Raw genomic sequence first — 27,128 nt, 5'->3', positions numbered from 1 at the left:
AGCAGGCCAGTAAAAACCAATATATTTGGTACTATGATAACCTGCAAAGGCTGCCTATAAGATTGCTAGGACAACTTCCTCCCAAGTAAAACTCTTAGGCCTGCTTTTTAAAAATCCTATGTTTTTTGTATTTTTTTTCAACAGTTGTCTGAATCTTACACGTCCTCTTGCTTTTAATTAGGCTTTGTTTATAGGTAAATCAGCGAGTGGTTTCAAATCTGAGCTGTAATGCTTAAACACAATTCCACCCCCACCTCCCCAAGACTAATAACTTTCCCAATTGTGTTGCACTAAGTCTGGTTGCAAGACCGGTTGGCAAACAGCTAAGTTCCTTGAAACAACAAAGTCATCTTGAAATAAGAATGGCTCGCTAGGCTTGGAATACAATAGTGTCACCCCTCATAAATCATCTTTATGAACCTGACAATCATGTCTTTAAATGAGATTTTGTTTACAAAGTCTGAATAATTAAGCTGAAAAAATAGCCAGGTTAATTGTGTCGTTAGGGAGAACATAGATAATTTGCCCAGCAAACTTAAGATTTATTTAAATCTGTGTGAGAATTGCATATAGTTAAAAAAAAATTAATTATGCCTATGCACAACTGCCAACCAAGCTAAAGAGCCTAATCTCCTTTGAATTATACCAACTTGGAGCTGGTGTTACAGGCCTGTAGCTTGCAGAATTTCAGTCTCTTTTTAATCTCTACTTTCCCAGAGGAATGTGTGACTTGGTTCTTGGTATTTAAAGAGCATGCATCCATTGACTTGGACCTTTTATCTCCATCTCATCGCAGCGGTTGAGGAATCAGATGGACTTCCCTTGCCTCAAATGGTTATCATTGGACAGTTGATAGTTGGATCTAGTTGAAAAGAAGAGCCAGAGAAGGTACCATTGAGGTGATAGGCAACCTGGTGCCTTCTAGGTAGAATTCCCCTATGCCGTTACCAAGATGGCAAGTTGTGGTCAAATGTTTAGGTTTTTACCAATCAATTACCACGGCACTTGCCTATTTGGGCTTTACAACAATTTGAAGGATACTATAAGCCTTTTGGGCTCTCGTTTTGGGAAGAAATTGTTTTGAAGATATGAGAAAAAATGCCTTTGTTCTTTTTTCTTTCCCCCTAGACTTTTTGTTATGAAGAAACAACAAAAAGCTGTAAGAAAGAAATTAAGGCATCTATGTTCTCTGTCCTTTTTAAACCCATTTTGCTTTTGGTCTGAGTCCAACTCTACCTCTCTTAATTTATTTAAATCTTCTTAATCAGGTTCAAAATCTTATCATCTCTTACAAGAGTTTTTCAGATTATTTCATCAATATTCTTTCCAAGTTTCTAAAGATATTTTCAAGGGGCACTTCTCTCCTGGCCTTGCTCTGAATATGAAGAACAGTGCAGTGCACCATTTGTTCATCCAGCTTCTATTTACTCTTTGGTTCTCGAGATCCCCCCCCACCTTCGCATCACAAACTTGTGTATGATGACATCTCTGCCCAACGCACCCAAGTACTCTCGCTACTTTGGCCATCCCATAAACACACATTAGTCATCAAGTCTGGCTCCAATTCTCCAGGTGTTGCTGTGTCTTCTCTTCTAACGCTGCAGTCCTGGTTTCTCTTCATTTGGTTCCAAGGCCTTTTTCTTTTCTCCCAACCACAAGCAAGGAAAAAACACGCTATTCTATATTTTCCTCTTAAAATCAATATTCAAAATTTTATATTGTGTTATCATTGGAAGGCAGACAAGCCCCCTTTTGCAGGTTCTTTTTTTAAATATCTCCCAGACTCATATTTTGGCTTTTAAAAAGGTTCCTTGTACTTTAAAGGCTCGCAAGTCACTGGTTCAACTCCCGTTTGGTCATTATGCAAAAACCTGCCTGCAGGAGATGCTTTCAAAATTGCCTCCTCCGCCTCCTCAACTCCCATTTATTTCTTAATTTGTTTCTTGCTCTTGTTGCTGACAGCAGAATTTTGACCTGCTGCAACCGATCTTGGCCTGTATCTTTGTGTCTTTATTAAGTATAAATCTCTACAATAAGGCTCTACGAGTTTACCCAACTACGTTGGATAAGCTTAGAGAGGCACTAACTGTTACAGAGACTGTATCTGTTTTTCTGTTGAACGCTTTAGAGCAATAAATGGCTGCTGTCAGCACTAGCTGCAAAGCAAAATGAAACCAAGGGGGAAATCTCGGGTTTCGGGGAGGAGGGAGGGAACCAATAAACAACCTGCCCCCAAATGTTTTGTCCACTACCAATTCTCTCTTTGTCACTTTGTGCTATTGCTCAGTTGCTTTTCTAAATTTGCCAAATGGCATTTAAACATACAAATTTACCAATATCATGTAATGGAGGTTATGAATTGACTTGGCCATGATAACTTGATGCAGATGTTCTGCACAGAACTGAAGTCAGATATTTTTTTTTTGCAGTATTTGTTAGCAGGGCAAAAAAAGGTGTATCTATAGGCACTGAGCCATGTTTTCTCCATCAATTAATTTTGCATGGAGTGCTGAGCGAACCATTTTATCCCCCTGATCCAAGATGGTCCAGTAATTGCAAACTCCACCTGAAGCCCTTGTTTGAACCCTTGGTCCGCCCCTAATACTGTTCATCATCCTGTTTTGTGTCACAACACCCTGCTACCTTGATTCACTCTTCGTCGTTGGCTAGGTTTTGGATTTATTACTTTCGAGGACGAACAATCAGTGGACCAGGCTGTCAACATGCATTTTCACGACATCATGGGCAAAAAAGTGTGTAGTTGTAGTTTTATTTTACCTTAAGACAAAGCTGAGTCTTGAGGCAACTAGCAATTTGGCTGGCGAGTAGAAACTGGGTTGTAGAGTAGAGGGTTTTTTTAAAAAAAAAATAAGAATTTGAGTGGGTAAGATCACATTCAGAAACACATTTTATAATTTAGTTAATTTTGGATTTTTTTAAAAAATGTGTGCTACAACTACCTATAGATTCCTTTGGAATGTTTTGTTTTGAGAAGAATCATGGCAGACCAACTTCCATAAAAGTTACTATTTGAGTTCAGATATCACAAACTTAGTCTGATAAACCAAGGTTTATGAGTCAGAAAAAGAAACATTCTATCTGCTCACTCATTTCTCTCTTGCACTTTCGCAAGAGACTTTCAGGGTTGATAAAACCACATTGTACCAAGATGTGTGTGAGAGAGAAGCCAAATAAGCAGCAGAATGGCTTATTGGATTCAAATTACCTCATTTGATCTGACCCAGCTTGCTCATCGTACCAGGCAATGCCAATCAAGGAAAATATTTGTAGCTCAGGGTTGAAATAAGTGGTCTTTGGTACTCTCTGACCTTGGTTGTTTTCTTTCAGACATTTCATTACCCAGCTAGGTAACGTCATCAGTGCTAGTGACTAGCACTAATGATGTTACCTGGTTTGAGCAATGAAATGCCTACAAGAAAATAACCAAGATCAGAGAGTACTAAGGACTCCCTCATACCATGCAATGCTTGGAAGTAGATATTCTTCATTCGCAAGTACAGAATAGGAAATACTGAAAAACAGACATGATTTGTCTGTTTGAAGTATGGAAACACTTCAAATAAATTGACATGGAGAAAAGCTAGGTCTCTGAAAACTTTTGACTTTAATAATTAAGACCACTTTATTGAGTTACAGAATGCACTAGTTTTGGATATGGGGAAGATCATTGCATTTGCTTGTCTAAATTCTAAGTTGTGCCGTCATTACTGTTCACACGTGTTTTGTACCTTGAAAGGACAGAATATAAAAAGGGAATGGAAGTTAACCTTTATTTTCCATTTGAAACGGCAGTGAAATCTCTATGTTGCCAAAGGCTCAGCTTCCCATTACTATTCCTTCAGATGTGTGTTCTTTGTTTCACCTTTTGGGGATTTGGGGGTGGGGGGCAGGAAGGAAGGGAACTAAAAGTAAGCAACCAATTGACAGAGCATCCTGAAGGAATGGTTGAAATTTTAAAAAAAATGGGTCACTTACTGTGAGACTTTGAAATGAATCCACATATTCTTTTAATAGTACTTTTTAACCACAATACAGTTAAGTGACCTTTTGATTGTTGTTATCTTCATACTGTGTTGTCAGCACTTCTAAAGAGGTTTTTCGGGTGAAAAGGTTTCTGCCTTCTTACTCTGATTTAAGAAACTCACCTTTGAGCATGGCTTCGCTTTAGGAACCAAGCCAGAGGAAGAGTAACTAAGAACTACAAAGTGCAGCTTTGACCTTTGTAGGAAAAGTCTGCTGAAAAGGGAACATCGAAGGCTCTTATACGAAACGTAATTTATAAGCTGCTCAGAGTCTCCAGAAACGAAGCAGCAGTGTATAGAATGTAGTGAAAAATATAGGGGAGTCTTGCCACTTTGCTGGGTTGTGTAGCCAAAACAGCAAAGCCTTCAACTGGAATAATTTTTCTAAAAAAAATTTGCTTATTGAAAAACAGGGTATCCTATCCTCTTGATGAATTCTGGTTTATATTTTACAACGGTTCGATGATGGTTTTTCCCCCCCCCAAGTTTAAATTATTTCTGGTCAAAACCCGTTAAATTTTCCTGGACCCTGGAAGTGTACTCTAGGATATCCTTACTAATGCATGAACAATTGATGTCATTTAAACAATTAGTTTATTCCTAAGCAACAACTGGAACTACTACATCTTTGGTTTGGTGCTAATTAAACCCAGGAGCTGCTAACACTGGTCCAGTGAAGCCAGGAGAGCAACTCTTCCAAGTGTCAGAACAGCTCAGGCAAACCTCCAGGGACTCCTGGACCAGTTTCAAAAGTAGCATCCCTCACGGTCTCTCCTGAAGAAACATCGTCACAAACTGGAGACAAAAATCTCAAGTGGACCAGACTTAAAAGCACAGGGACAGACGGATAAGAATGCACGCTAAACGAGAACGAAACAAAAGTTCAGATGCCAAGGTTTTTGTTGGCTAGTGAAATGCAAATTGCTGACATCTTGAGAAATCCCACCCTATTTTTCTTCAGTCTTGAAACATTATTATTGGGAAAACTGCAGGAGTTCAAGTGTCCTAAAATCTTACTGGGAAAAATTTTAAAATAATAACCCATCTGCAAGTAGTCCTCAGCTTGCGATCATAATTGAGCCCCAAATTTCTGTTGCTAAGCGAGACCATAAATTTTGTCCCATTTTACAGTCTTGTTTGCCCTAGTAGTTAAGTGAATCAATGTAACTGCTAAATTAGTAATAACGAGTGTTCCACGTGAATCTGGCTTCCCCACTGACTTTGCTTGTTAGAAGATCACAAATGTTGATCACATGACCCCCAGGATGCTGATACCATCTTAAATATGAGTTAGTTGCCAAGCATCCAAATTTTGATCATAGACCACTGGGATGCTGCAACGGTTGTAAATGTGAAAAACTGTCAAAAGTCACCTTTTTACAGTGCCGTTGTAATTTTGAACAGTCACTAATGGGACTGTTGTAAGTTGAATACTTCCTGTGCTCTCTGTGATCTGAAAACTCATTGTGAAAGCCAACATCCTGCTCCACCCTCTTATATAGATGGTAACCAAATTGGGGTTTTAGAATATTAAACCTTGGGAAGATTCCAGGACATTTGAAGGCAGAAATTGATTTGTTCAGCATAGAAGTGCAGCCTAGAATACCAGATGTGGTTTTATTTTAATTCTGCCATTCACATGCCAGGTTAACTCACAGGAGGAGGTGAAGGATTCTTGATTGTCTCCCACAATAAGGCCCACTTAGTTTTAAGGAAGGTCTTGTGCCCATTTAACTAAACTCTGAAAGTAAAAATGCTTGAAATGTAGCTAGAGAGAACCTGGACTCTCAAGTTCACTCAGTGATGCAGAGCTGAACAACCCACCACCACTCCATTCAATCTTGCAGTTAGCTTTGCTGAGTGTATTTGGATTAACCCCAGACAATTTTTAGAGCGTTTGCATTCAGCAAGGAGGTAATCTTATTTTACATAGGCCAGGCCCATTTTTAAAGCCCCACCGTACAGCGGTGCCCTTCCTTTTTGGTCTTTCCTTCTTTGCAAAGAATGTTTTTCCATGACTGAACACAGTATGAAGGTTTTGCTTCTTATTGACTCAACTGTCCATTTTTTATTACCTGCATGTTTGTTTACTTTTTTTGTTAGATGTAATGTAAGGTTCTCTTATCACATCCATTCCTTCTGACATTGTTTGAGTTAATTGAGGTTCTTTAAGCGTTAGCCTGGGGAAGGTAAGTCTCTATCTTCCATTAGACTTTTAAATAATAATTTTAAAAAATCTTTAAGATAAAAAGGATTTGAAACGAACAGACAATATGAATACAACGTGTGTTTCTCAGGTATGAACAAAAATGAAGAGCAATTTAATTGCGATAGATCTTAGCTATCAATTAATAACTTCTTTTTTCAACATTGTCCAGAACAATCCCTCCCCAAGGACCGGCTAAAGCCTTAGTACCTCCTCCATAATGTTCTCTTCACCCTTGTTTATAGCAACCATTTTGGCCTATCTTGGTATCAAGATTTACATGCGGAGAGTGAAAACCCACTGAGGAGATGGTACTGCTGCTTTAAAATGAGGAAGAAAGTAACAAAACAGAAGAGAAATCACGAATAGGCATATTTTATCCTAGCACCGTATGAAGTTAAGACTTCCAAGATGGTTTACTCTGTTATCCATTGTACCTGAGAAACATTGATTAAATTAGCAGCCTTAAAATATAAGCTTGCAATACTTTTAAGTACTTAGCAATAAGTCGTAACATGCTAAGATAAAGTTTTTAAGTGTAAAGATAAGGGTGTGTGTGATGGGTAAAGGGGGGCAAGCTGTCTTCCTGCCTCCTAGGCTGAACGTTTGTCCTCTTTGTTTAGGTGGAGGTGAAGCGAGCCGAACCTCGGGATAGCAAGAGTCAGACTCCAGGGCCAACAGGCACCAGCCAATGGGGAAGCCGGATCATGCCAAGTGCTGCCAATGGCTGGGCAGGACAGCCCCCACCTACCTGGCAACAAGGATACGGACCTCAAGGTACCAGTTTTTCATTCAGGTTTTGACATCCTGGATGATTTTAGTCTGCCTTGACACAGGCTCTCATTTGTGGCTTCACTCAAATCAGGATCAAGCCTGCATAAAAGTCAGGCTCAGGCCTGAATTAAAAAAAAAACTTAGGTTCCTGTCAGATGCAGGATTATGTGGTCTCTTGTACCACCTGATTATGCTATAATGTGAAACTTCTGTGATCTCGATGGGCATACAAATTCCTTATCTATTGAGTCCTTGATTTACAACCAGTCACTTATCAACCACTTGAATTTACAGCAGACCTGAAAAAGCAGACTTACAACCTGGATCTGAAGTTCTGACAGTTTGGCCCCGTCCAGAGTCACATGACTGAACCACATCAGACACCCAACCACACAGCCATATTTACAGTTTGCAGCAACCTAAAGTCACATTTGTGACTTTAGGTTTTGCTGAAAACCAGTTTGCTTAATGACCATTGCATAAAATGTTATACAATTGGATTGGCCATGTAACAGACCCGCTTAATGACCAACACAACATTGAACTGTAGTGAGCAGGCTCCCATGTCGAGAACTACCAGTATTGGAAACCTTCTGCAGCTGGTGTGAGACAATAACAAGCTCTGCCTTCTCATTTGTTCCAAGGAAATTCGCTCTTGCTTTCTGAAAATGGACATAAGCTCTATAAAAAAGAGTCTCTCCTTGAATTTTGTAACAAGGAAGACTAAATCCCATTTTTATCCAAATCCAGTTTCATTACTCCATTGTGGGTTTATTAGTTTTGGGCATCTCCATTAAGGCTACATCTTGAATTCTCTGTAACATTTTCCCTATTTGATATCCAAACATCTTCAAAGTAATTGCGTGTAATATTAGTAACTTTCTCAATAGATAACGTTAAACTTTGCAGAATGATAAATGCATACACTGACAATGAATTGATGAAACAGTTGTGGTAACTTGTTTTTGTTTTGTGTGTGTGTGCGTGTTGTGTGTGTCTTTTCCTACTTCATCTCTTTCATCTGCCTTAGGTATGTGGGTACCAGCTGGACAAGCACTTGGTAAGTATGTTCTGAGAATTCTAAAAATGTGCATATTCAGTATTGAAATTGTAATTATGCAGGTTCAGATTTTTAGCAAAATCTTACTCTCTGCACATTTTTTGCCTTTGTTCTCCAAAGATCTTTTTGCATCTGTTGTTTTGAAGCATTCGGGCCCTTTGAACAAAGAATTCATAGGTTTCTTGAGATGGGAGACAATAATTGGACCTTAGAATTTCCCATAGATAATCAAAACTTGTGTGTGAGCGTGTATGTATGTGTGTACATTTAATCATTTGTCAGATAACTGGGAAGATCTGGAGGAGACCGGGAATCATCCTTTTCCTAGTGGCCTAGTCCTTTTTCTTCCCACATGGTGTGTTTGTGCACAAAAAGGCCGTTCTTCTAATACCAAAACCAAAGGTAGAGTTTAGTACGGTCATGTGAAAAATAGCTTAAACCCAATGACATCACAGTAGCCCTGCATAGAAGTTGTTCCCTGTATGGAGAAAGAAACAGGACAATAGATACTAATCTTACCCCAGTTTCCTTATGCACAGGGTTTGTGCATTTATATATTTTGTACTTAGAAATAAAATCTCCAGTTACAGATTCTCCATGTGTAGGCTGTAATTCATCTCCACATAATTAGATTACTGGAATGCGCTCTACATGGGGCTACCTTTGAAAATGACCTGGAAACTGCAATTGGTACAAAATTCAATGGCCAGGATACTAGCAGGTGCGAGTCCCTACTCTAATAGAATTCCTCTGCTCCAGTTGCTCCCTTGGTTACCATTACATTTCTGATACAAAGTGCTGCATGGCTACAAGGCCCTGCATGGCGTGGCTGCGAGATACCTGCCGGATGAAGTGGAATCTGCCCTCGCCCAGGTGTGCATGTGGGATGGGAAGGCTTAGGGCTCCCTCCCTGCATCAAATCAGGGGGATCTAATACCGAGACTATATTGATACTCCTTCTCTGTAGCAACCCCCAAGCTTTCGATCAGGCTGCTTCTGAAGCTACACCTTGCACCCTTCCTGTAGCTATTTCACAAGGCATCAATACCACGACAGCCAGTTTGTTCTAATGGTTAAGGCACCAGACTAGAAATCAAGAGACTGTGAGTTCTAGTCCTATTTTAGGCATGAAAAGTTGGCTGGGTGACTTTGGGCCAATCACCAGGAGATTGTGAGTTCCAGTCCTGTTTTAGGCATGAAAGCTAGCTGGGTGACTTTGGGCCAATCATTCAGCCCAATTTACCTCACAGGGTAGTGGTTGTGGGCAAAATAGGAGGAGGAAGGTATATTTGCCACCTTGAGGTATTTATAAAAATAATAAAGGCAAGATAAATAAATATTGCTTAATGGGCCATTTGGTGTATGATTTTTCTTGACACATTATGGATGGGCTGCTCTATTACTGTTACTTACGTTTATTGCTGATCTTAGGCTTAACTGATTTCTGTATTTTTAATATTAATGTAACAGACCAGTTCATATGAGTTTGATGGTATATAAGTGGGATAAAATAATTAAGAATTGAATAATAATTAAGAATCACTTTTGTCCTGGCAAGCCCTGCTACCAACCAAAAGTTAGATTTGACTTGCTATTTTCAAAGCAAATAGAATTGCATCTATGGAACTTTTTAAAAATGGCATCATTGTACTTTATCTAAGGTTGCTTAAAAAAAAATTTTTTTTAAAGGAGTGTGACAGACCATTTGGTGGTATGGCAATGGAATGTTCCAGAAGTCACTGGAACAATCTTTTACCACACTACAGATTTTTGCCTAATGTTGGGGCATCAGTTGCGCTATCCTCAAACATATACAATGAAATATATGAGTCACAGAGTGACCTATGGTCTGTTTTCAAAGAGCTGAAGTGCATGTAATCAGAGCTTAATCAACTGTAATTAAAGCTAGAGAAGAGAACTAGGGACATTGTGAAATATTTTGTAAGAACGGCTGCTGCCCATTGAACTCCTGAGCACCAAAAAGCCAGAAGAGATTTCTCCCCACAATAGATCATTCTGTCTTCTTCAGTATTGAAAAACACCAAAAATTTGAGTGTCTGGTTTCTTCAGTTTGAATACAAGAAATGGAAGTTGGAGAGAGACCCTTTTAAATACTAAAATGTACTAGATACAAGTGCTGTAGAACCAATTCCTAAAAAGAGGAAGAAATATTCACACAGAAGGTAGTTATTCACACCAGAGAATGATTTCAATTGGATTCCGTCCACAGTCTCAATAGCTTGAATGCCTAATTCCACACAATTCCTCTTGATTTTAGCGTCCCCAAGTTTTGGAGAAATATGATGCCTAGTGCAATAGATTGGGAATACCCTTTTTCTTGGGGTTGGCTCATCTGTTAAGTACCTTTGATTTTCTCAACACACTTCTTACTGGCTCCAGGTGGGTATGGTCCCCCTCCACCAGGTAGAGGAGCGCCACCTCCACCGCCGCCTTTTACCTCGTACATTGTTTCGACACCTCCAGGAGGATTCCCACCCCCGCAGGGTTTCGCACAGGGATATGGCACGCCTCCACCCTTCAGTAAGTATTCCTTCAAGTTCTAATTGTGTGTAACATTTTTAATCCCAGCTTTTATGAAATAGCTCATGGCACATATCTGGCCACACCCCCACCTATGAGGTTGGATAGGTTGAGAGCATGCTATTAAAACCAAGGTTGAACATGAGCCTAAGGTTTCATGTTTTGGGATTGCGCTGGTGTCCACTCGCTGCAAATTCTTACTGAACATTATTTTCCTAGCTTTATTCCTTGATTTTAATTTGATGACGGTGTTGTAGCCTAGAGGTGTAGTTGTTATCTCATAATCAGGAGGCTGTGAGGTCAATCCTAGGCAGCGGCAATCCTAGGCAGCGGCATTTCTCTCTAGGTGCAAAAAGAAAATATTTTTTGTGAACACCATACAGGCGTCAGGAAGGGCACCTGACCAGTAAATGCTCAGCTCCATTCAGTCACCCTGACGCAAAGGATTACAGAGTTGTTAAAAGCAGGGAGGGGGAGGAGAATTCTTGATTTTAATTTGAGGAGGTGTCTTTGAAAAATCCTTGCCAGGTGGCATTTCCCTTTGTTTCCCTAGCCTTGGTTCAAGGTAGTAAAATAGCAATAGCACTTAAACTTATATACTATTTCATAGTGCTTTACAGCCCACTCTAAGCAGTTTTACAGAGTCAGCATATTGCCCCATACCAGGGGTGAGTAACCTGCGGCTCTGGAGTCGTATGTGGCTCTTTCATCCCTCTGCTGTGGCACCCTGTCACTGGTTGGCTCCACAATTGATAAGGCTTTCAGTTAGGACAGGTAGAGGAAAAAGATTGCTATGCTAGGAGGAGACACTATGGTGGGGGAACTGGACTTCCGTTCAGCTCCAGAATTAAACGGGGGGCTTCCGGTTAGGACCTTTGTAGCTCTTTTGAGTGTTTAAGGTTGCCGACTCCTGCTCCATTCAATCTGGGTCCTCATTTTACCAACCTCGGAAGGATGGAAGGCTGAGTCAACCTTGAGCCTGATGAGATTGAATTGTCAAATTACAGGCAGCCAGCAGTCAGCAGAAGTAGCCTGCAGTACTGCATTCTAACCACTGTGCCACCATGGCTGGGGGATGTGAATTGTACTGTAAAAACTTACCTGGTTTCTGTTCTTCCCTTTAGGCTTTGGGTATGGTGCCCCACCTCCTCCACCTGACCAGTTTGCTCCTCCTGGTGTTCCTCCACCACCTGCCACCCCTGGGGCAACACCACTCGCTTTCCCTCCACCTCCACCACCATCTCAGCCAACTCAGGACATGAACAAGCCTCCAGCTGCCCAACCGGATTTCCCCTATAGCCAGTTTGGTAAGTGACAGTTCCAAGAGCTGTGGCCCTTGCTCCGGGCCCCAGCTTTTCCCTGCTGCTTGTCTTTCTTTCTGCTACCTTTCATTTTGTTTGTAATAATATTGTTGGGAAATAGAATTAGGGGGCTGTATGTGAATAATGTTGACAAAGGATCTCCCTATACCCTTTGTCACTGTGGTATCAATTTCACATTTTTAAAAGTTTACCAGCTTACAAACTTAGGATCATCATTTGTCAAGGTAACTGATCCCTGGGATCCAGACAGGATACTCATGTCCTGTGAATATGTGGCCCATTCATGGGAAGGGACTAGTAGAGTGCAGTCATCTGCCATTTAAAGTTGCAGCTATCGTTGCTGCCTTGAGGAATAATGGTTTGGCATGGCGGTGGCAGAAAGGCAGAGTTGAAAGGGATGTCAGAAATTGTGTAGGGTCTGCTTGGGCAAGAGGTTGGACTAGATGACCTACAAGGTCCCTTCCAACTCTGTTAATCTGTATAATATATGATCTTGGAGGTCTTCTAGTCCAACCCACTGCCTAGGAGCACTGGCTGTAGTTTTGAATCTAGGTCAGTGAATTTATCACAAGTAAAAGTTCCATATTTCTTGAACTAAAGGGTACTTAAAAATCATCTGAAAAAAATTGATTTGGAAAAGTAAGTTGTACAATGCATAAGTGTATATTTCTTTATGGAAATGTTAGTTGCAAACAATTGTATGTACATGAATACACAATCCTTTCAGGAAGATACTTGCAAGTTTCAAACTCAAAACTGGATGAAGTTACAGATGTTACATTTTGAACTAAATAGCACAGTTTCACCACTGTTTGGAGTTATTCTTATTTAGTAACCTTTAGTACTGCTTTTTAGTTAATAACTAATTCTAACAAGTCCTAATATTTTAGCAGATATTCCATAAAGATTCTTCCCTTGCCTTCTGAAATCCAGGCTGACTTTCTTCTGGGATTGCAGGGATTCCATCTACTTATGAAAAAAAAAAATTCTCCTCCCATCTAGCAGAAATTATTTTATAATAAAGGCTAAGGCTATGTTAAAAGCAAGTTACATATAGTCCTCGGTTTTCAACAGCATTTGGGACCAGAATTTCTGTCGCTAAGCAATGCAGTCATCAAAAGCAATCACTCAGCAACAGCAATCCCTGCAGTCCCGGTTGCCATCATTAAGTGAATCCCACATTTGTTAGGTGGGGCAACTTCCTGATGGTTCCTCTCAACCAAGTCCATGGGAGGAGCCAGCAGGAATTGGCAAGTCCCAGGTGGCTTGCAAGCAGGCTGGTAGGCAGGTAAGTAGATGCTGCTGAGTTGAGAAGAGTGTTGGGGATTGCATAAAGGAAGGGCAGTGAGGGTGGACAGGGATGTGAGATACGGTGAGGGTGCATGGAAGTGGGAAAGAGGTGGAGCAAAGCTTGGGGAGCAGAATGGGACAACTCGCCTCGGCCAACTTACCATGGCCAACTCACCACGTGACAACTCAAAGGACAACTTAATCATTCAATTTAATTATTTTAATTTTTCTCATTCACGTTTCATTTTGTGTCTCCTTTTGCATCCTTTAATGATTCCATTCTATCATTTATTGATATTAGTGTAACTCTTGCCCCATGGTGAATTTTCAGAGGCAAGTTGTTCCGTGATGAGTTGTCTGTGGTGAGTTGTCCTAGACCTCTCTGGGAGGATGTTCAGGTACCAGTTGCAAATGCAGTACCATAAGTACCAGGCACAAACGCAGAAGACTGAGGAAGGGTGGATGTGTGGGGAAGACTTACCCCATCTGGCCGGGGGAAGGGTGTTTCCCAATAGTGACATTACAACTGATCATAAATGTAAGCTGGTTACCAGGTGCCTAGATCATAACCATGTTAGTGCAGCAGTGCTTCGATGACTGAAATGCGGAGGTCTAGTCATAAGAGTCATTCCTTCAGCGCCGTTGTAATTTCAAACAGTCGCTGAACAAATAGTTGTAATTCGAGGACTATCTGTAAAGCTTTTATTTGCTGGATGTGAAATACTCATCACTGAATCTTCATAGATCAGCTAGTTACAATTGAACTAATCCAGCCCTGAATGCAATTCCCTCTCCCACCCCTATAGTCTTACACATGCATATCCTCCAGAGTTCATTTTCTTGATGATCCACAATTTTTCTTTCTTTGCCTTGATGACACAATTGACAGACATGCTGTTCCCCATTTTTAGGTTTCTGGGGGAAATCAAGAAAACTTCTGCCGTGATTGTGACTCTTCTTTTTTTCTCCCCCCAAGCTTTCTTCTCGAATATTATGTTCCATATTCCTCAATATGGCATTTCTAATATTAGGACTCTTAAAATCTCCCTTAACTTTAGTGTAACATAGAAAATCATGTCATCCAAACCTCTGATCATGCTTTTCTGATTCTAAAATTCTTTTATTTCTCAGCAAAACCCATTCTTTCACCCAAACTAAGTTGCAGGCTGCGAAATATAATTTCGAATCTGGCAATCCCTGTCTTCCTTGTTCCTTTGCATCCTGAAGTATTTCATATTTAACCCATTTCTTTCCTCTTGCCATATACAAACTTAGAAATATCTTTCTGCCTTTGTTTAAATGGAACCTCAGATGTCAGAATAAACATTGTTTGAAACAAAAAAAAAAAATCATCCTTAGCAAAATATTCATTCCAATGACAGTTGTGATTTCTTCCACCTTAACATGTCCTTCTTAATTTTTATTCCATGTCATAACATAATTCTGATATAACATGCAATTCATATTAGTCATTGTGATAGCCAGTTTTTCAATTTTTTTCTCCATCTTAAAACCATTTCCCCATCAATTCCATTTGCTTTTGGATGTTTATATTCTTTGTTAATATCTCCATCTTCTAATTTTAAAGACATCTATTTAAGTTAAGAGTGGTACTTGCGCTATTTAAAGAGATTTTTCCTTTTATCAAATGGCTTAGAAATCTTTTGACTTTTGAGCAGAGGGAGGCAAAGAATGAATGAATAGAATGAAAAAAGAAAAGATGAGTGAAACTGTCTTCCATCTCCCATCAGGAAACCATCTTCATTTGAGCATTGCCTAGAAGTGCCTTATTGAAATTGTCTGCACATAATGGATGGCACATGTGGAATTCATGTTTTGACATCTTTTTTATGTCAGACAGATGAAAGCAGTACAAATGTACACTATTTAAATATCCTACTGGGCAGATTCTTATATTAAGGCAATTATCAAGTGTTTTTCAGTTATATCAGGGGTCCCTAACCCTTAGTCTGTGGACCTGTATCAGTCCGCAGGTTGTTGGGGACTGGTCTGTACAAGTGGCAGGCAAGCGCACAAAGCTTTGTTCGTGCATGCGCAGGATCTAGGTTGCACGTGTGGGGGGAAAAACCCAGCACCAGCGATCTGTGAAGCCAGGAAGGTTGGGCACCACTGAGTTACACTCAAGGAATATTGTTGAAGGGCAGATGGCCTTTTGCCAGAGCTAACTGAATCGTTATGATAAGCACACTTAATATCTTATGCTATGTTGCACAATCCTTAGGTCATCCTTGCCAGAATTAAATTTAAGAGGACAGAATTTAAAAAGTCAGACCAAGAGAACAGATAGATATTTGTCATATTCTAACAAGCTCATATTCACACACACACACACACACACACACACACACCTTTTATAATTACGTGGAATATGAATATTTTCTTAATATTTCGACATCAGTTTTGCATAAAGTCTATCATCTGATTAAATCACTAATTTTTCACAAGAGAAGAACCTGAGAAAATGAAGGACAGGGAGAAATACAGAGAGATTATGAAATTTGTTATATTCTTTAATATAACTTGGTATACCTCCTCTAACAAAAAAATTATAGATCTCAGTATAGCAAAATATTCTGTGAAATATATGTATCCAGAACTTGATCCCTACCGAACTTAACAGCTCAACAAAAATTATGCATTTAAGACTAAATAAGATCTTTTTTTCATGTATATGTCTACACAAATACTTAAGCAATATAACCAAAGGATGGGGTTTTCCCCCCTGTTTTGCATGTTACCATTTCAAAATACATAGCTGTTTCTAAGGTACTTGCAGTAGTGGGGTCTATAGTTATGGCTTAAAAAAAAAAGACTCTGGCACTAGTCCAGACTCTTCAGCATCAATCTCAAATGCAAAAGTGATCCTAAGTTTGCAATATGGGTAAGTCGTCCTTGCCGCCTTTCCAAGAGAATTGTAGCTTTTGTGCAGGGCTCTCTTGGGGGTTTAGTCACCCTGGTTTCCATTTTTTACCAGGGCTGGGTACCTATTCTCAAGAACCTTCAGGCTTCGGGCCAATACTTTGTTTTCACACTTATGGTCAGGCTGAGAAGTGAATTACCGTAGGTAGGTGGAGCCTATTTACACCAAATCCTCTTACTTGTAATCTCTTGTGGGGGGGAAGGGAGGTGGGGGGAGGCAAGTAATCTTTTTTTTTCATTGCAGGGGTGTAATCTCTTTCAATGTATGGAGAGGGTAAGGCATTCTTTCCACTGAATTTTTTTTTCAAGGAGTCATTCATCTCACCCAAGCTTGTTTTGCTACCATATGCAAATAATTTGCTGAATTACTACTTATTTAATACCCAAAAATCTGCTGTGTTTCACACAAATACTGTTGTGCACATCTGCTCCCTGGGGTTTAGGTGTGGTAACCTTCTGTTCTTGTTATGTACATTTCTGAAAATGGGCTAAAAAGGGTTTTCTCTTGGGGGGGGTAGGTGAAATATCAAGGTTTGTGGGTAGAAGAGAACACCTCAATTTTAGAAAAATGTATTGATGATAATGAGTTGGATTCCAAATTTACAAATTTGAGTGTGTTTTGTGTGGAAGGAGATTCGCTCTTCCCACACTTAACTTGGTTGCCAGGGGAAAAAAGGTTATTTAAAATAATTATTTTGCTTTTATATGACCTGTGGTAATCTCACCTTCACTTTGGGGCACAGTACAGATTTTTTTTTTTTTTTAGAATAAATGCAATAAGTCCAATTTAATGTGCAAGGGAATTAAATGAATGAAATGCCTCAGTGAAGAAGCTGCATGTGACGTGGAGTTATGGGTCCCAACAAATTAGGTTTGGGGGGGAGGGTCTTTTAGTACGTAATTTGCAAAGTTGATTGAGCCAAAAACATGCTGAAGATACTAAAAAAAATAGCAGAAGAGGAAGAACTAATACACAGGTAGTGTTCGACTTACAGTTCACTTAGTTACCGTTGGAAATTACAACGGCACTGAAAAACGTGACAATTTATGACAATTTTTCACACTTACGATTGTTGCAGTGTCTCCATGGTCACACAATTTGCATTTGGATGCTTGACAAGTGACTCACATTTTTGACAGTTGCAATGTCCTGGGGTCATGGGATCCCCTTTTGCGATCTTCTGACAAGCAAAGTCAGTGGGGAAGCCAGATTCACTTTAACAACTGTGTGTACTAATTTTAACAACTGTGGCAAGAAAAGTAAAATTCATTTAACAAATGTCTCACAACACAGGGTTTGGGCTCCATTGTGGTCGTAAGTCAAGGACTACCTGTAATTATCAGAAGTTGTGTTTCAAAAGCCTAAGGAGGTGTTTAAAACATTCTGACAAATTAAAACTTTTAATTTAAACTGGGTTTAAAATAAGTTTAAAAGGTTAAGCTTGAATCTTTTCTTAACCCCTTGAAATTTCAGTAACACAAGTTTCACATTACAGAGCCAGTTTGGTGCAGGGATCAGGTTAGAAATCAAGAGACCATGAGTTCTAAATCCTACCTTAGGCACAGCGACAGCTGGGTGACCTTGGTTGATCCTCTCTCTCAGCCTTGGGGGTGGGGAGCAAGGAAAAAAAACACCTTGCCCCCAAAACTTCAGGGATTTGTTTAGGCAGTCACCAGGAATCAAAAACTAACTTAAAGACACCCTCCCAAGGGGGCGGGGGGGAGTCTCAGGTTAACTATTGGAACGAAATTCTAGATACCTTTTTCCATTGACAATCATACACAGAAAAATGAGATTTTTCTACAAACTGACACATCTTCGATCTTAAATTAAATATCAGGGATGGTTCAGTCTATTAGTTTATCATTAGTGAATTGCCAATTGCCCTAAAGAAGAGGGTGGATTTTAGATCCTCTTCTTTCTCTCCCCCCCCCCCCTTCCTTCCCAGTTTTAATTCTTGGTACCTTTGGTTAAACAGGTCTCTCCCTCCTGGGAACCAGGCTGATTGAAAACTTTGCAGGCTGCAGTCTTAGCGTTTCTGAAGGGAACTGCTTGGCCAAGTTTGAAGAAGATCATACAAGTAGTCCTCGACTTACGGCTGGTTGCTTAGCCATCATTGGAAGTTACAATAACCTCCCTGGGGGTACTCACAACCCAGTTATGACAACTGGGGTGTGACAGTCACATGACCTTGTGTCAGGCACTTGTCAACCGGCCTGCATTTATGGCCATTTGCTGCATCCCGTGGCCACATTACTTGTTTTACAGTGCTTTTTGCAAGAAAGACATTTACTGGTTTTGAGCAAATCCTGGCCCATAGCAAACCATCTGTTTACTTCTTAACAACCGCAACCACTGTTAAAAAAAAAGTCGCACAATCAAATCAGTCACCTGGGTGATCCAGTTTATGACTGTCACGACATATGGTTGTGATTAGCCGGCTGCATTATGGTTGTAAGTCAAGGACTACACGTAATGTGTGACAGCAGAAGTGAACCACATATAAATTTCAGTTAATGAAAACCCCCAATTATTTGAATGAGGGAGAGAGAAATCTAAGATTATTTTTTTTTCATTTTGTTAAAATGATGCAAAAGGATAGCACTAGTGCAGCACTTCTGAACACATTCGGATACAGTCAGGTGAAAGTTTTTGAGAGCTATTTGGTAGGTTCGAATGCTGATTGCATTAAAAGAAGGAACACTGCAAATACAGAACTACACGAGACTCTCTTGGCTCCTGCAGCCTATTATTTGTACCTCTTTGATGATCAAAGAGGATTTGATACAGTTTAGAGGAGGAGCTGCAGTGACGCTTTTGTTTATTTCAAAATACCTGCCTCCTCTTCCATGCCTCCTTTCTCTGATTTTTTCTTAATCAAGAAGGCAAATGACAGATTTCAAGTTCCAAGGAGTCCTCTTCAGGAAGGAATATTTGAAAGAAAGCAAAAAAGCAAAATCTGAATATATTATTATTTCAGTTGGCTCAGTTGTGCAAGTTTGCACATAAACAGTCTGGGTGCTGTAGCATTAGAAAGGTAAACTTGTACAAAAAACACAAACAAGGAAATTGAGGTTCCTACTTATGGGAGGTTCCTATCTATAGATTAGAGTACAAGGGAAGGCACTGAAAAAGAAATCTGTGCAATTGACAATCTGTGCAGTCTGAGCAATTGTGAAAGCAAGATGCTCATAGTTGGATTGGAGCATGTTAGTATTCATACTCACACCCAGAAGGTCCTAGGATTAGCCCCTGGCACCTCCTGTTGAGCAGCATCAGAAAGGAAACAAGGGGGGAAACACTCCTGAAATTCCAAAGCCTGAATCCCAGTGCCAGTAAGAACAGAGTGGAGGGAGCTGGATGGCCCGCAGTTCAGATTTGATGTAATGCAGTTCCCTATATTGGAATTCTCAGCTTTCCTTGCTCCTCAATTTCTTCTCTTTTATGATTTTTTTTTAAGTTAGGTGGGATTTTCAAGACCTGCTTACAGTAAAGAAACAAGCAGCCCAATTCCTAAATCTGCAGATTAAGAACAGTTTTGTTGAGAAGTTTATTTGCAAATTCCAACATCTTGGGTGATTTGCTGTTTTGGTTCCCCTTAACAAATTACCTTGCAATAAGATTAGGCAGATGCCTAGACGTGACCAAGAAGTAACTTGGCTGTGGAAAGCATAAAATTGGTGGGGAAGTGTTCCTTTTTCCATCCCATTTTCTCTACTCTTCAATACTAAAGTACTGGCCTATTCATAGACCCAGAACTGCAAAGTACTATTAACTAATCAACCAATGGTATTTATCAGGAAGAGTATACCCATCTCATCATACCCATTGGATTGGCCCTAACCCTGCCAACTTTATAGACAGCCTTGAAAACGCACACTTGTTCCTGGGTGTACAGGAGTGGAAGGGTTGGGGGTTGTGAATTAATCTTTTTGAATAGATTAGTGTCTTACTTTGGTGATCATTAAATATATGCTGGGCTTTTTAAAATGTCTTATGTATATTATATGTGGTTAGTCACCCAGAATCTCTACAATGAGATGAGTGGCCATATGAATTGTATACAGGTAATCCTCGGCTTACAACCATTCATTTATTGACTGTTTGACGTTTGCAACAGCACTGACAATAGTGATGGATGACCATTTTTCACACTTAACGACCATTGCAGTATCCCCTCTGTCACATGATCAAAGTTCGGACCTTTGGCAACCAGCTGATATTTGTGACAGTTGCCGTGTCCTGGGGTGGTGTGATCACTTTTTGCGATTTTTCTGACAAGCCAAGTCAACGGGGAAGCCAGATTCATTTAACAACCATGTTACTAACTTAATGGCTGCAATGTTTCACTTAACAGTTGTGGCAAGAAAGGCTGTAAAATGGGGCAAAACTCACTTAACCGTCTCACTTAGCATCAGAAATTTTGGGTTCAGTAAGTCGAGGACTACCCGTAAATAACACTGGAGAAGAGTGTTCTGCGATACCAGCACCACCCAAACCTGCTAGTATGACTGCTAGTTAAGAGTCGATGGGAACCACAGGTAGTCCTTGACTTACAACAATTCACGTAGTGACCCTTCAAAGTTACGGCGCTGAAAAAAATCAGAGTCAAAGAAGCTTCTCGGATGAGAAGCGAAAAGTCTTCAAAGAAAACCCAAAAAGTCCAGTTGCCTCTTGAAAAAGCACCCTTTGGGACAACCAGGACCTGGATGACTGAGAATCTCCACAGACATTTGGCACTGAAAAAAGTGACTCATGACCATTTTTCAGTCTTATGATTGTTGCAGCATTCCCATGTGATTTACATTTGGATGCTTGATAGCTATCTCACACTTACGACGGTTGCAGTGTCCCTGGGTTTTGCAACCTTCTGACAAGCTAAGTCAGTGGGGAAACCCAATTCCCTTAACAGCTTGGTTACTAATTTAACAACCGCAATGATTCACTTAACAAATTTTCTCACTCGGCAGCATAAATTTTGGCCTCAGTTCTGGTCGTAAGCTAAGGACTACCTGTATAATCTGGAGATCTCCCCGGTGTTTCCTTCCTTTGGCCTAGAGTTTTATTATTCTGGTTTCTCTGGAGTTCAATTGCTGACTGTTGATAGGATTCCATCTCTTGACTTTTCATCAACCCTCTCCTTTTATTTTCTCCCTTCCTTCCAGGATATGGACAAGACTTGAGTGGCTTTGGACAAGGCTTTGCCGACCCCAGCCAACAGCCCCCCTCCTATGGAGGCCCTTCAGTACCACCCTCAAGTGGGCCGCCCGCAGGGGGCAGTGGTTTTGGCCGTGGACAGAACCATAACGTTCAAGGTTTTCACCCCTACCGACGCTAGTGTGCCCACCTAGAAATCAGGGAGTTCTGTCCAGAGCAGGATATCTGGTATCAGCTGAAACCCAGGAAGCCCAGACTTATGAACTTGTGACAATCACCTACTTTACCAGAGGGGGAGGGGGGGGGACCACAAATGTAACATCTTTTGGAGGGGTGTTGGGGGAGGAAGAGGAGGCAGCTTTTGAAAGCAAAGTTGTCAGTGGTGTTTGGACTGCATTTTTTTTTAAAACAAAAATCTTTTCTTTAACCCATCAGCACAAAATAAAGAGTGTCACTGGTTCAAACTACAGGGTTTTAAAAATGTCTTCAGCTTTAATTAAAAAAAAATTCAGGTTTCTTTATTTTTGTTGAAAATTTATTTTTTTTCCTGAGCCTTTGTTTTAACCATATATTGTAAACTTTTATGTTCAAAGAAGAAGAAAAATATATACATTTGCAGATTGTGAGATTTTTAAGAGAAATTTTCTACTATGTATGCAGGCTTATTTTTTAATTTAAAAGAAAAAAAACAGGGTTTCCATTAGCACTGCTTAGAGGGTCAAGTTTTGAACCTCCTTTTATTAATATGTGGTTGGTCCAGAAAATGGGAGTTATTAAAAAAAAGAAAAGAAAAATGGGAAGTGGAAATAGGAAAGGAATTTTAAGTATGTCCGTTTGTCATTTTGTTATTGGTTTTGGATCTGATTAAAAAAATCTAGGAACAGAGTGTTTGAAAGGGGTCACCGTATTCACTTCTTGAAGCACAGCATTTCAATTGAGGCTTCATGTTCTTTAAAAAAAATTCTTTGGGGATATGAATTTCTTTAAGGGGGTTAATGGAAGCCTTGCGAAGATGTAGATTTCCCTCAGGCAAAAAAAAATAAAATGGGGGTGCATTTTGCACTAACCAGCGATTACCCCTGGTTTGAATAAAGAAAAGTACATTTGGATTAGAAATGCAAACTTGTCTCCAATTTTTTCTTTTTTTACAAAAAAAATAATGCTTGAATTTCTCGTAGGACCTTCTAAGTTGCAAGTTACTTTTGGGGATTGTATTGGTGGTCAAGAGCCGTTTCCATATTTCTCACTTCTGCCACTGGATAGGTTTGTGCTGTACGATTCGTTGAAGCTATTTCCCTGAAATGATTCTTGCTCAGTGCTGCACACAATGAACAAAACACAACTAGAGGGACTTGGTATCAAAAAAGAAGGCTATTTCGAATATCTCAAATGTCCTTCAAGCTTGAGGCCATGTGGCAACTGGCAACTTTTAAATCCGCCGATTCTTAACTTTTTCAAAATACAGCCACTTCTGCCATAAGTGTGAAATGGCCCCCATGACTTACTTCATCTTGTTTCTGATAAAACACTTAAGAAAGTGCTTGGATTCCCCCTTTCATGCAGTCCTAGCATGTCAATAACCAGGACATAATTGGCTTGTGCTGCGTGTTAAAATGATTTGCTGTAAAGGAGAACATTCCTAATTGATCAATAGGATCTGCAGGTAGATGCACTCGTGTCTTACCTTTGCAAACTTAACGGGTTATTTATTATTTGTATATTGTCCAATTCCAAGAACTTCCAGAAAGTTTACAATGTCAAAATATCAATTACTCCAAAAGGACAAAGCCCCCAACCTTATCTAGTGTCCCTAGTCCGAAGTAATTGTTATTACAGATTTAAAAACCTGTGAAACAGCCTTATCTTAACCGTCTACTAACCACTAGGAAGGAGAGCATCATCTGAACCTCAGCTATTCCAAAAGGATGGGAGGATGATAGAAAATCTTACCTCTTGCCCCCAGGGAGTCAAGCTATAAAGACCTCCCTAATGTTAAAAACCACATTGAATTGTATTACTAAAACCTATTGGCAGTCAATGCAGTCCTCACACAATTGTTAGTTTTTTACCCTCAGAAAGTGAACAGCTGCCTTTTTCTCGGTTTTTAGTTTCGAAATAGTAGCTCTACCCTAGAAGAGTGCACTGAAAGTGTGCGTTAATTTTGCCCAGGTGTCCCATTCCAGGAAGAGCTCCCCCTGCCCACCTACCAATACCTGGGAAAGTAGAACTTCCAAGTTATAACAAACAGGTAGTCCTCAACTTAAAACAATTCGTTGTGTGACTATTCAGAGTTACAATGGTACTGAAAAAAGTGGTTTACAGCCATTTTCACACAATCATTACAGCATCCCCATGGTCACGTGATCAAAATTCAGATGGTTAGCAACTGGCATGTATTTATGATGGTTGCAGTGTCCCAGGGTCGTGTGATCCCCTTTTGCAACCTGACAAGCAGACAATGGGAAGTCAGATTCACTTTACAACTGTGGCAAGAAAAGGTAAAATTGTGCAAAACTCACAACTGTCCTGCCTTGGCAACTGAAATTTTGGATTCAATGATGGTCATAAGTTGAGGACTACCTGTATTCCTCCAGGGAGAGTGCCACCCCATTCAGAGCCACAACCGGAACTGAGAGAATGAATTCAGCTGCTTCTTCCCAATCAAGTGCATTGATATAGATCTTCCATTGCATCTGTACCTCAACATAGGATGGATATATATGAATGCCAGCAATGCACCAAGACCACATCCTAAATCAACAGTCACATTGGCTTTATGCTGATGCTGGAATACTAGGGAGAAGAAGTTATGCAGTACTCTGGAAAGAAGCAACTATGGTTGATTTTTCCACTTCCACCCATCAAAAGGAACTTCGGTTTCAGTGAAACTACTATAGCACACAGTCTCTATTCTGAACCTTCAAAAACCACATCATGAATGGAATTAAATGCTAAAGAGCCCCAAAGTCATAGTTCTCGGGCTCTTCTGTACTTCCAAAATGGACCCTATTGTGAGATGTTGGTGGGTCATCATTTCAAATAGAATTCTTTATTGGCCAAGAGTGATTGGACACACAAGGAATTTATCTTTGGTGCATATACTCTCAGTGTACATAAAAAGACAAGATACATTCATCAAGATCCTTAGGTAAATTTGAATGTCCCGCATCAGCTCGAAGTCAACAGAATGATGTTCCTTCTGATTCTTTTCCAAAAGAGAGCGGGCAGTTAGGTTTCTGGGACATAATTTGAAGCAATCGAGGTGGAGAAATCTTGATTCTTGCTCCCCTTACACTCTTATTGCCATGGTATAGGTTCAGTCATGAGCTGTCCATATTTGGTGAAGCTCCTTTCTAATGTCTTTCAGCTAGTTCTCCATCAATTGCTGCATTTCCTCGAGCTCCTTGGTAAACCAAGAATTGGTGAAGAGATAAGTTACTAATAAAGGAGAATATTTGTAGCTCGGGACTGACATGAGGAGTCCTTGGTGTTCTCTGAGCTTGGTTGGTTTCCTGCAGAAGTTTCATTACCCAAACTAGGTAGCATCATCAGTGCTAAGTCTACTATAACCCCTCAGAGAAGTCACTGATGGACAATCTTGTCAAGAGCTTTGGTTGCCTTTCTTCCAGAGTCCGACCAGATACTTGGGCAGGATTGTCTACTAGGTTGCTGAGAAAATCCCAAAAGTGCCCACTGAAATCCAGATGGATATACCTCTGACAAACCATTTTCCCATGGCCACACCCTGTGGAGATCAACCACAGCCCAAGCTTTAGGTGGACTAGAAAGCGATCTAAGTGTGGCAATGGGTGAACTACAGTGGCGTCCTTCATCAAATCAAATACCACCCACTCAGATTAAAAGTGGCTTTTGTTCTACTCATCTAGTTGCTGCCACTTAAGCAACTGGACATCCTGCTGAATTGTAAACAGATGTTTCTTTTTCATACCAAAGGTCTGGCTAATCCCAGATCCTACAGGACTTCAAACAGATTGGACAACCATTTAACCGGGATGATACAAGGTCTCCTGCCTTAAACGGGGTGGGGGGGGTGGGGGGGGCTGGACTAGGAGACCTCGGAGGTCCCTTCCAACCTTGTTATTCTATGTTCATTCTATATTTGTGTCTTACACAAGAAAACAAGAAGAAACCTGATTAGTTCCAACCGTCTTATTATCTGCCTAAAAACCGTTTTCTAGCTCTGAATCTGGAGGTACCATCAACATTTTGCTAGATTGCTATGATCTTGTCCAATCAAACCTGTGAGAAAATACAGGTCTGTATTTTTCTGCCCTTTTAAAAAAAACAACTCCTTGTTCATGGCATATAGATGCAGAGATCAGTTTCTTGGGGAATGAAATGCCCCTGGGGATTATTGCAAATGATACAGGGCAAAGTTATTTTCAGCTGATCCCAGTCGGGAAGCAACAGGTGTCTAGTTAAGAATTCCTTAATTCTCAAGGATCTGTTGTGATAATTTATGAACCAAGGGCATAAGAAGTGCATCAAGGAAGCTATTGAAAATAAGTAGGTCTATGATTAGTTATCATATGCTGCCTGTATAGGGGAAATATCAGGAGACTGCCATACCCCACTATGCTTTAAGCTTGTTATCAGCCATATACATCCAGTATGTAATCCGCACTATAAAAGACTTGGAAAAAAAGCTGCGTAACTGGGCCAGTCATTCCCCAACTCACCTCACAGATTTGTTACATAATAGTACATAATATGTATTAATACATAATACGTATTAAAAATGAGATCATACATTAGTTTTTAAACCCATACTTTTGAAATGGGCAGAGAGAGAATAATGTGTACCAACCAATGATGCAATTTAAACTAGTGTTCTCCACATGCGAGCCGGGGAATTCTGGGAGTTGAAATCTACACATCGTTAAAAGTTGCCAAGTTTGAGAAAATACCATGCTAAAAGTCTTCCTATAAACTCCAACCTATGAACCTTTGCCAAGGCTTTGAATTCTGGCTATTTTCCCAGGGATTTGGGTCCCAGGGAAGATGAATTCATTATAATAGGTGGTTGCCTCTTTTAATAAAGCATAGAACTCTCTATATATATACACATACACACACACACACACAGACACGTGTGTGTGTGTGTGTGTGTGTGTTTGTGTGTGTGAGCATAACTCGAACGCCTCGAGCAATTTCAACCAAACTTGGTACACAGATGACTTAGTCTCTGAAAACAAATATTGTGGGAATAAGACAGGCATAAAACCCCTTGAGGTGTTTGCTCTATTAAGATACAGCTTGTGCCATAAAATGGCTTCTACTGTACAGTGCAGTAGAGTTGCCATGGTGACGGCTTCACGGTACTCCACAAGGGGGCTCCCTCTGGTTAAGGGGGAAAGTCCTTTTGGTCCAGACGTTTTCTCCCTATAAATACCCGGGCAACGCTGGGTTATCGGCTAGCTAGTATATAAATAAATTTGCCCCCCTTGCATGAATGCAAAAACCCTAGTTGGTTTCTATCATCGGGGGCTCAAAAAGACCACAGCTGAATCCAACTTCCAAATTGTTTTTTTTTAATCCCGGTAGTAGCGTTTTAAAAACCTCATTCCAACACATTTTATAAAACCGTCCTAAACCTTTTCTCTAATAAGCATTCCGGTGTCTTAAATTATACAAATGGTGAATAAAAAAACATTCCATTCGCCATGCTTTATTTTCCATTAAGACGATATTGTCTTATGGAGGAATCGAAGTGGTTAAAAAAACAAAAAGAACACATAGTAACTCTACCTAAACTTCTTTTCCGAAGTTCCGC

At 40.1% G+C, this 27,128-nt stretch overlaps 1 protein-coding gene across 3 annotated transcripts in view; it reads left to right on the top strand.

The window, feature by feature from the left end:
• Positions 1 to 22,374, top strand: part of DAZAP1 (DAZ associated protein 1) — a 61,877-nt gene extending 39,503 nt beyond the window's left edge. The window contains exons 7-13 of one of the 3 annotated variants that reach the window (XM_032219852.1): positions 2,671 to 2,753; positions 6,873 to 7,026; positions 8,054 to 8,083; positions 10,484 to 10,624; positions 11,749 to 11,931; positions 16,232 to 16,321; positions 21,343 to 21,431. In XM_032219852.1, the coding sequence (XP_032075743.1) occupies positions 2,671 to 2,753; positions 6,873 to 7,026; positions 8,054 to 8,083; positions 10,484 to 10,624; positions 11,749 to 11,931; positions 16,232 to 16,311 (671 nt within the window). In that variant the 3' untranslated portion in view covers positions 16,312 to 16,321; positions 21,343 to 21,431. Of the gene's footprint in view, positions 1 to 2,670; positions 2,754 to 6,872; positions 7,027 to 8,053; positions 8,084 to 10,483; positions 10,625 to 11,748; positions 11,932 to 16,231; positions 16,322 to 21,342 lie in introns of all 3 variants that reach the window. The other 2 variants (XM_032219774.1, XM_032219933.1) reach the window with 2 other exon arrangements.
• Positions 22,375 to 27,128: the final 4,754 nt, after the last annotated feature.

The sequence above is a fragment of the Thamnophis elegans genome, chromosome 1 (assembly GCF_009769535.1).
Source record: "Thamnophis elegans isolate rThaEle1 chromosome 1, rThaEle1.pri, whole genome shotgun sequence".
NCBI lineage: Eukaryota > Metazoa > Chordata > Lepidosauria > Squamata > Colubridae > Thamnophis > Thamnophis elegans.
Note: the sequence above shows the minus strand (reverse complement) of the source record. Positions and strands in the feature narration are given on the sequence as shown.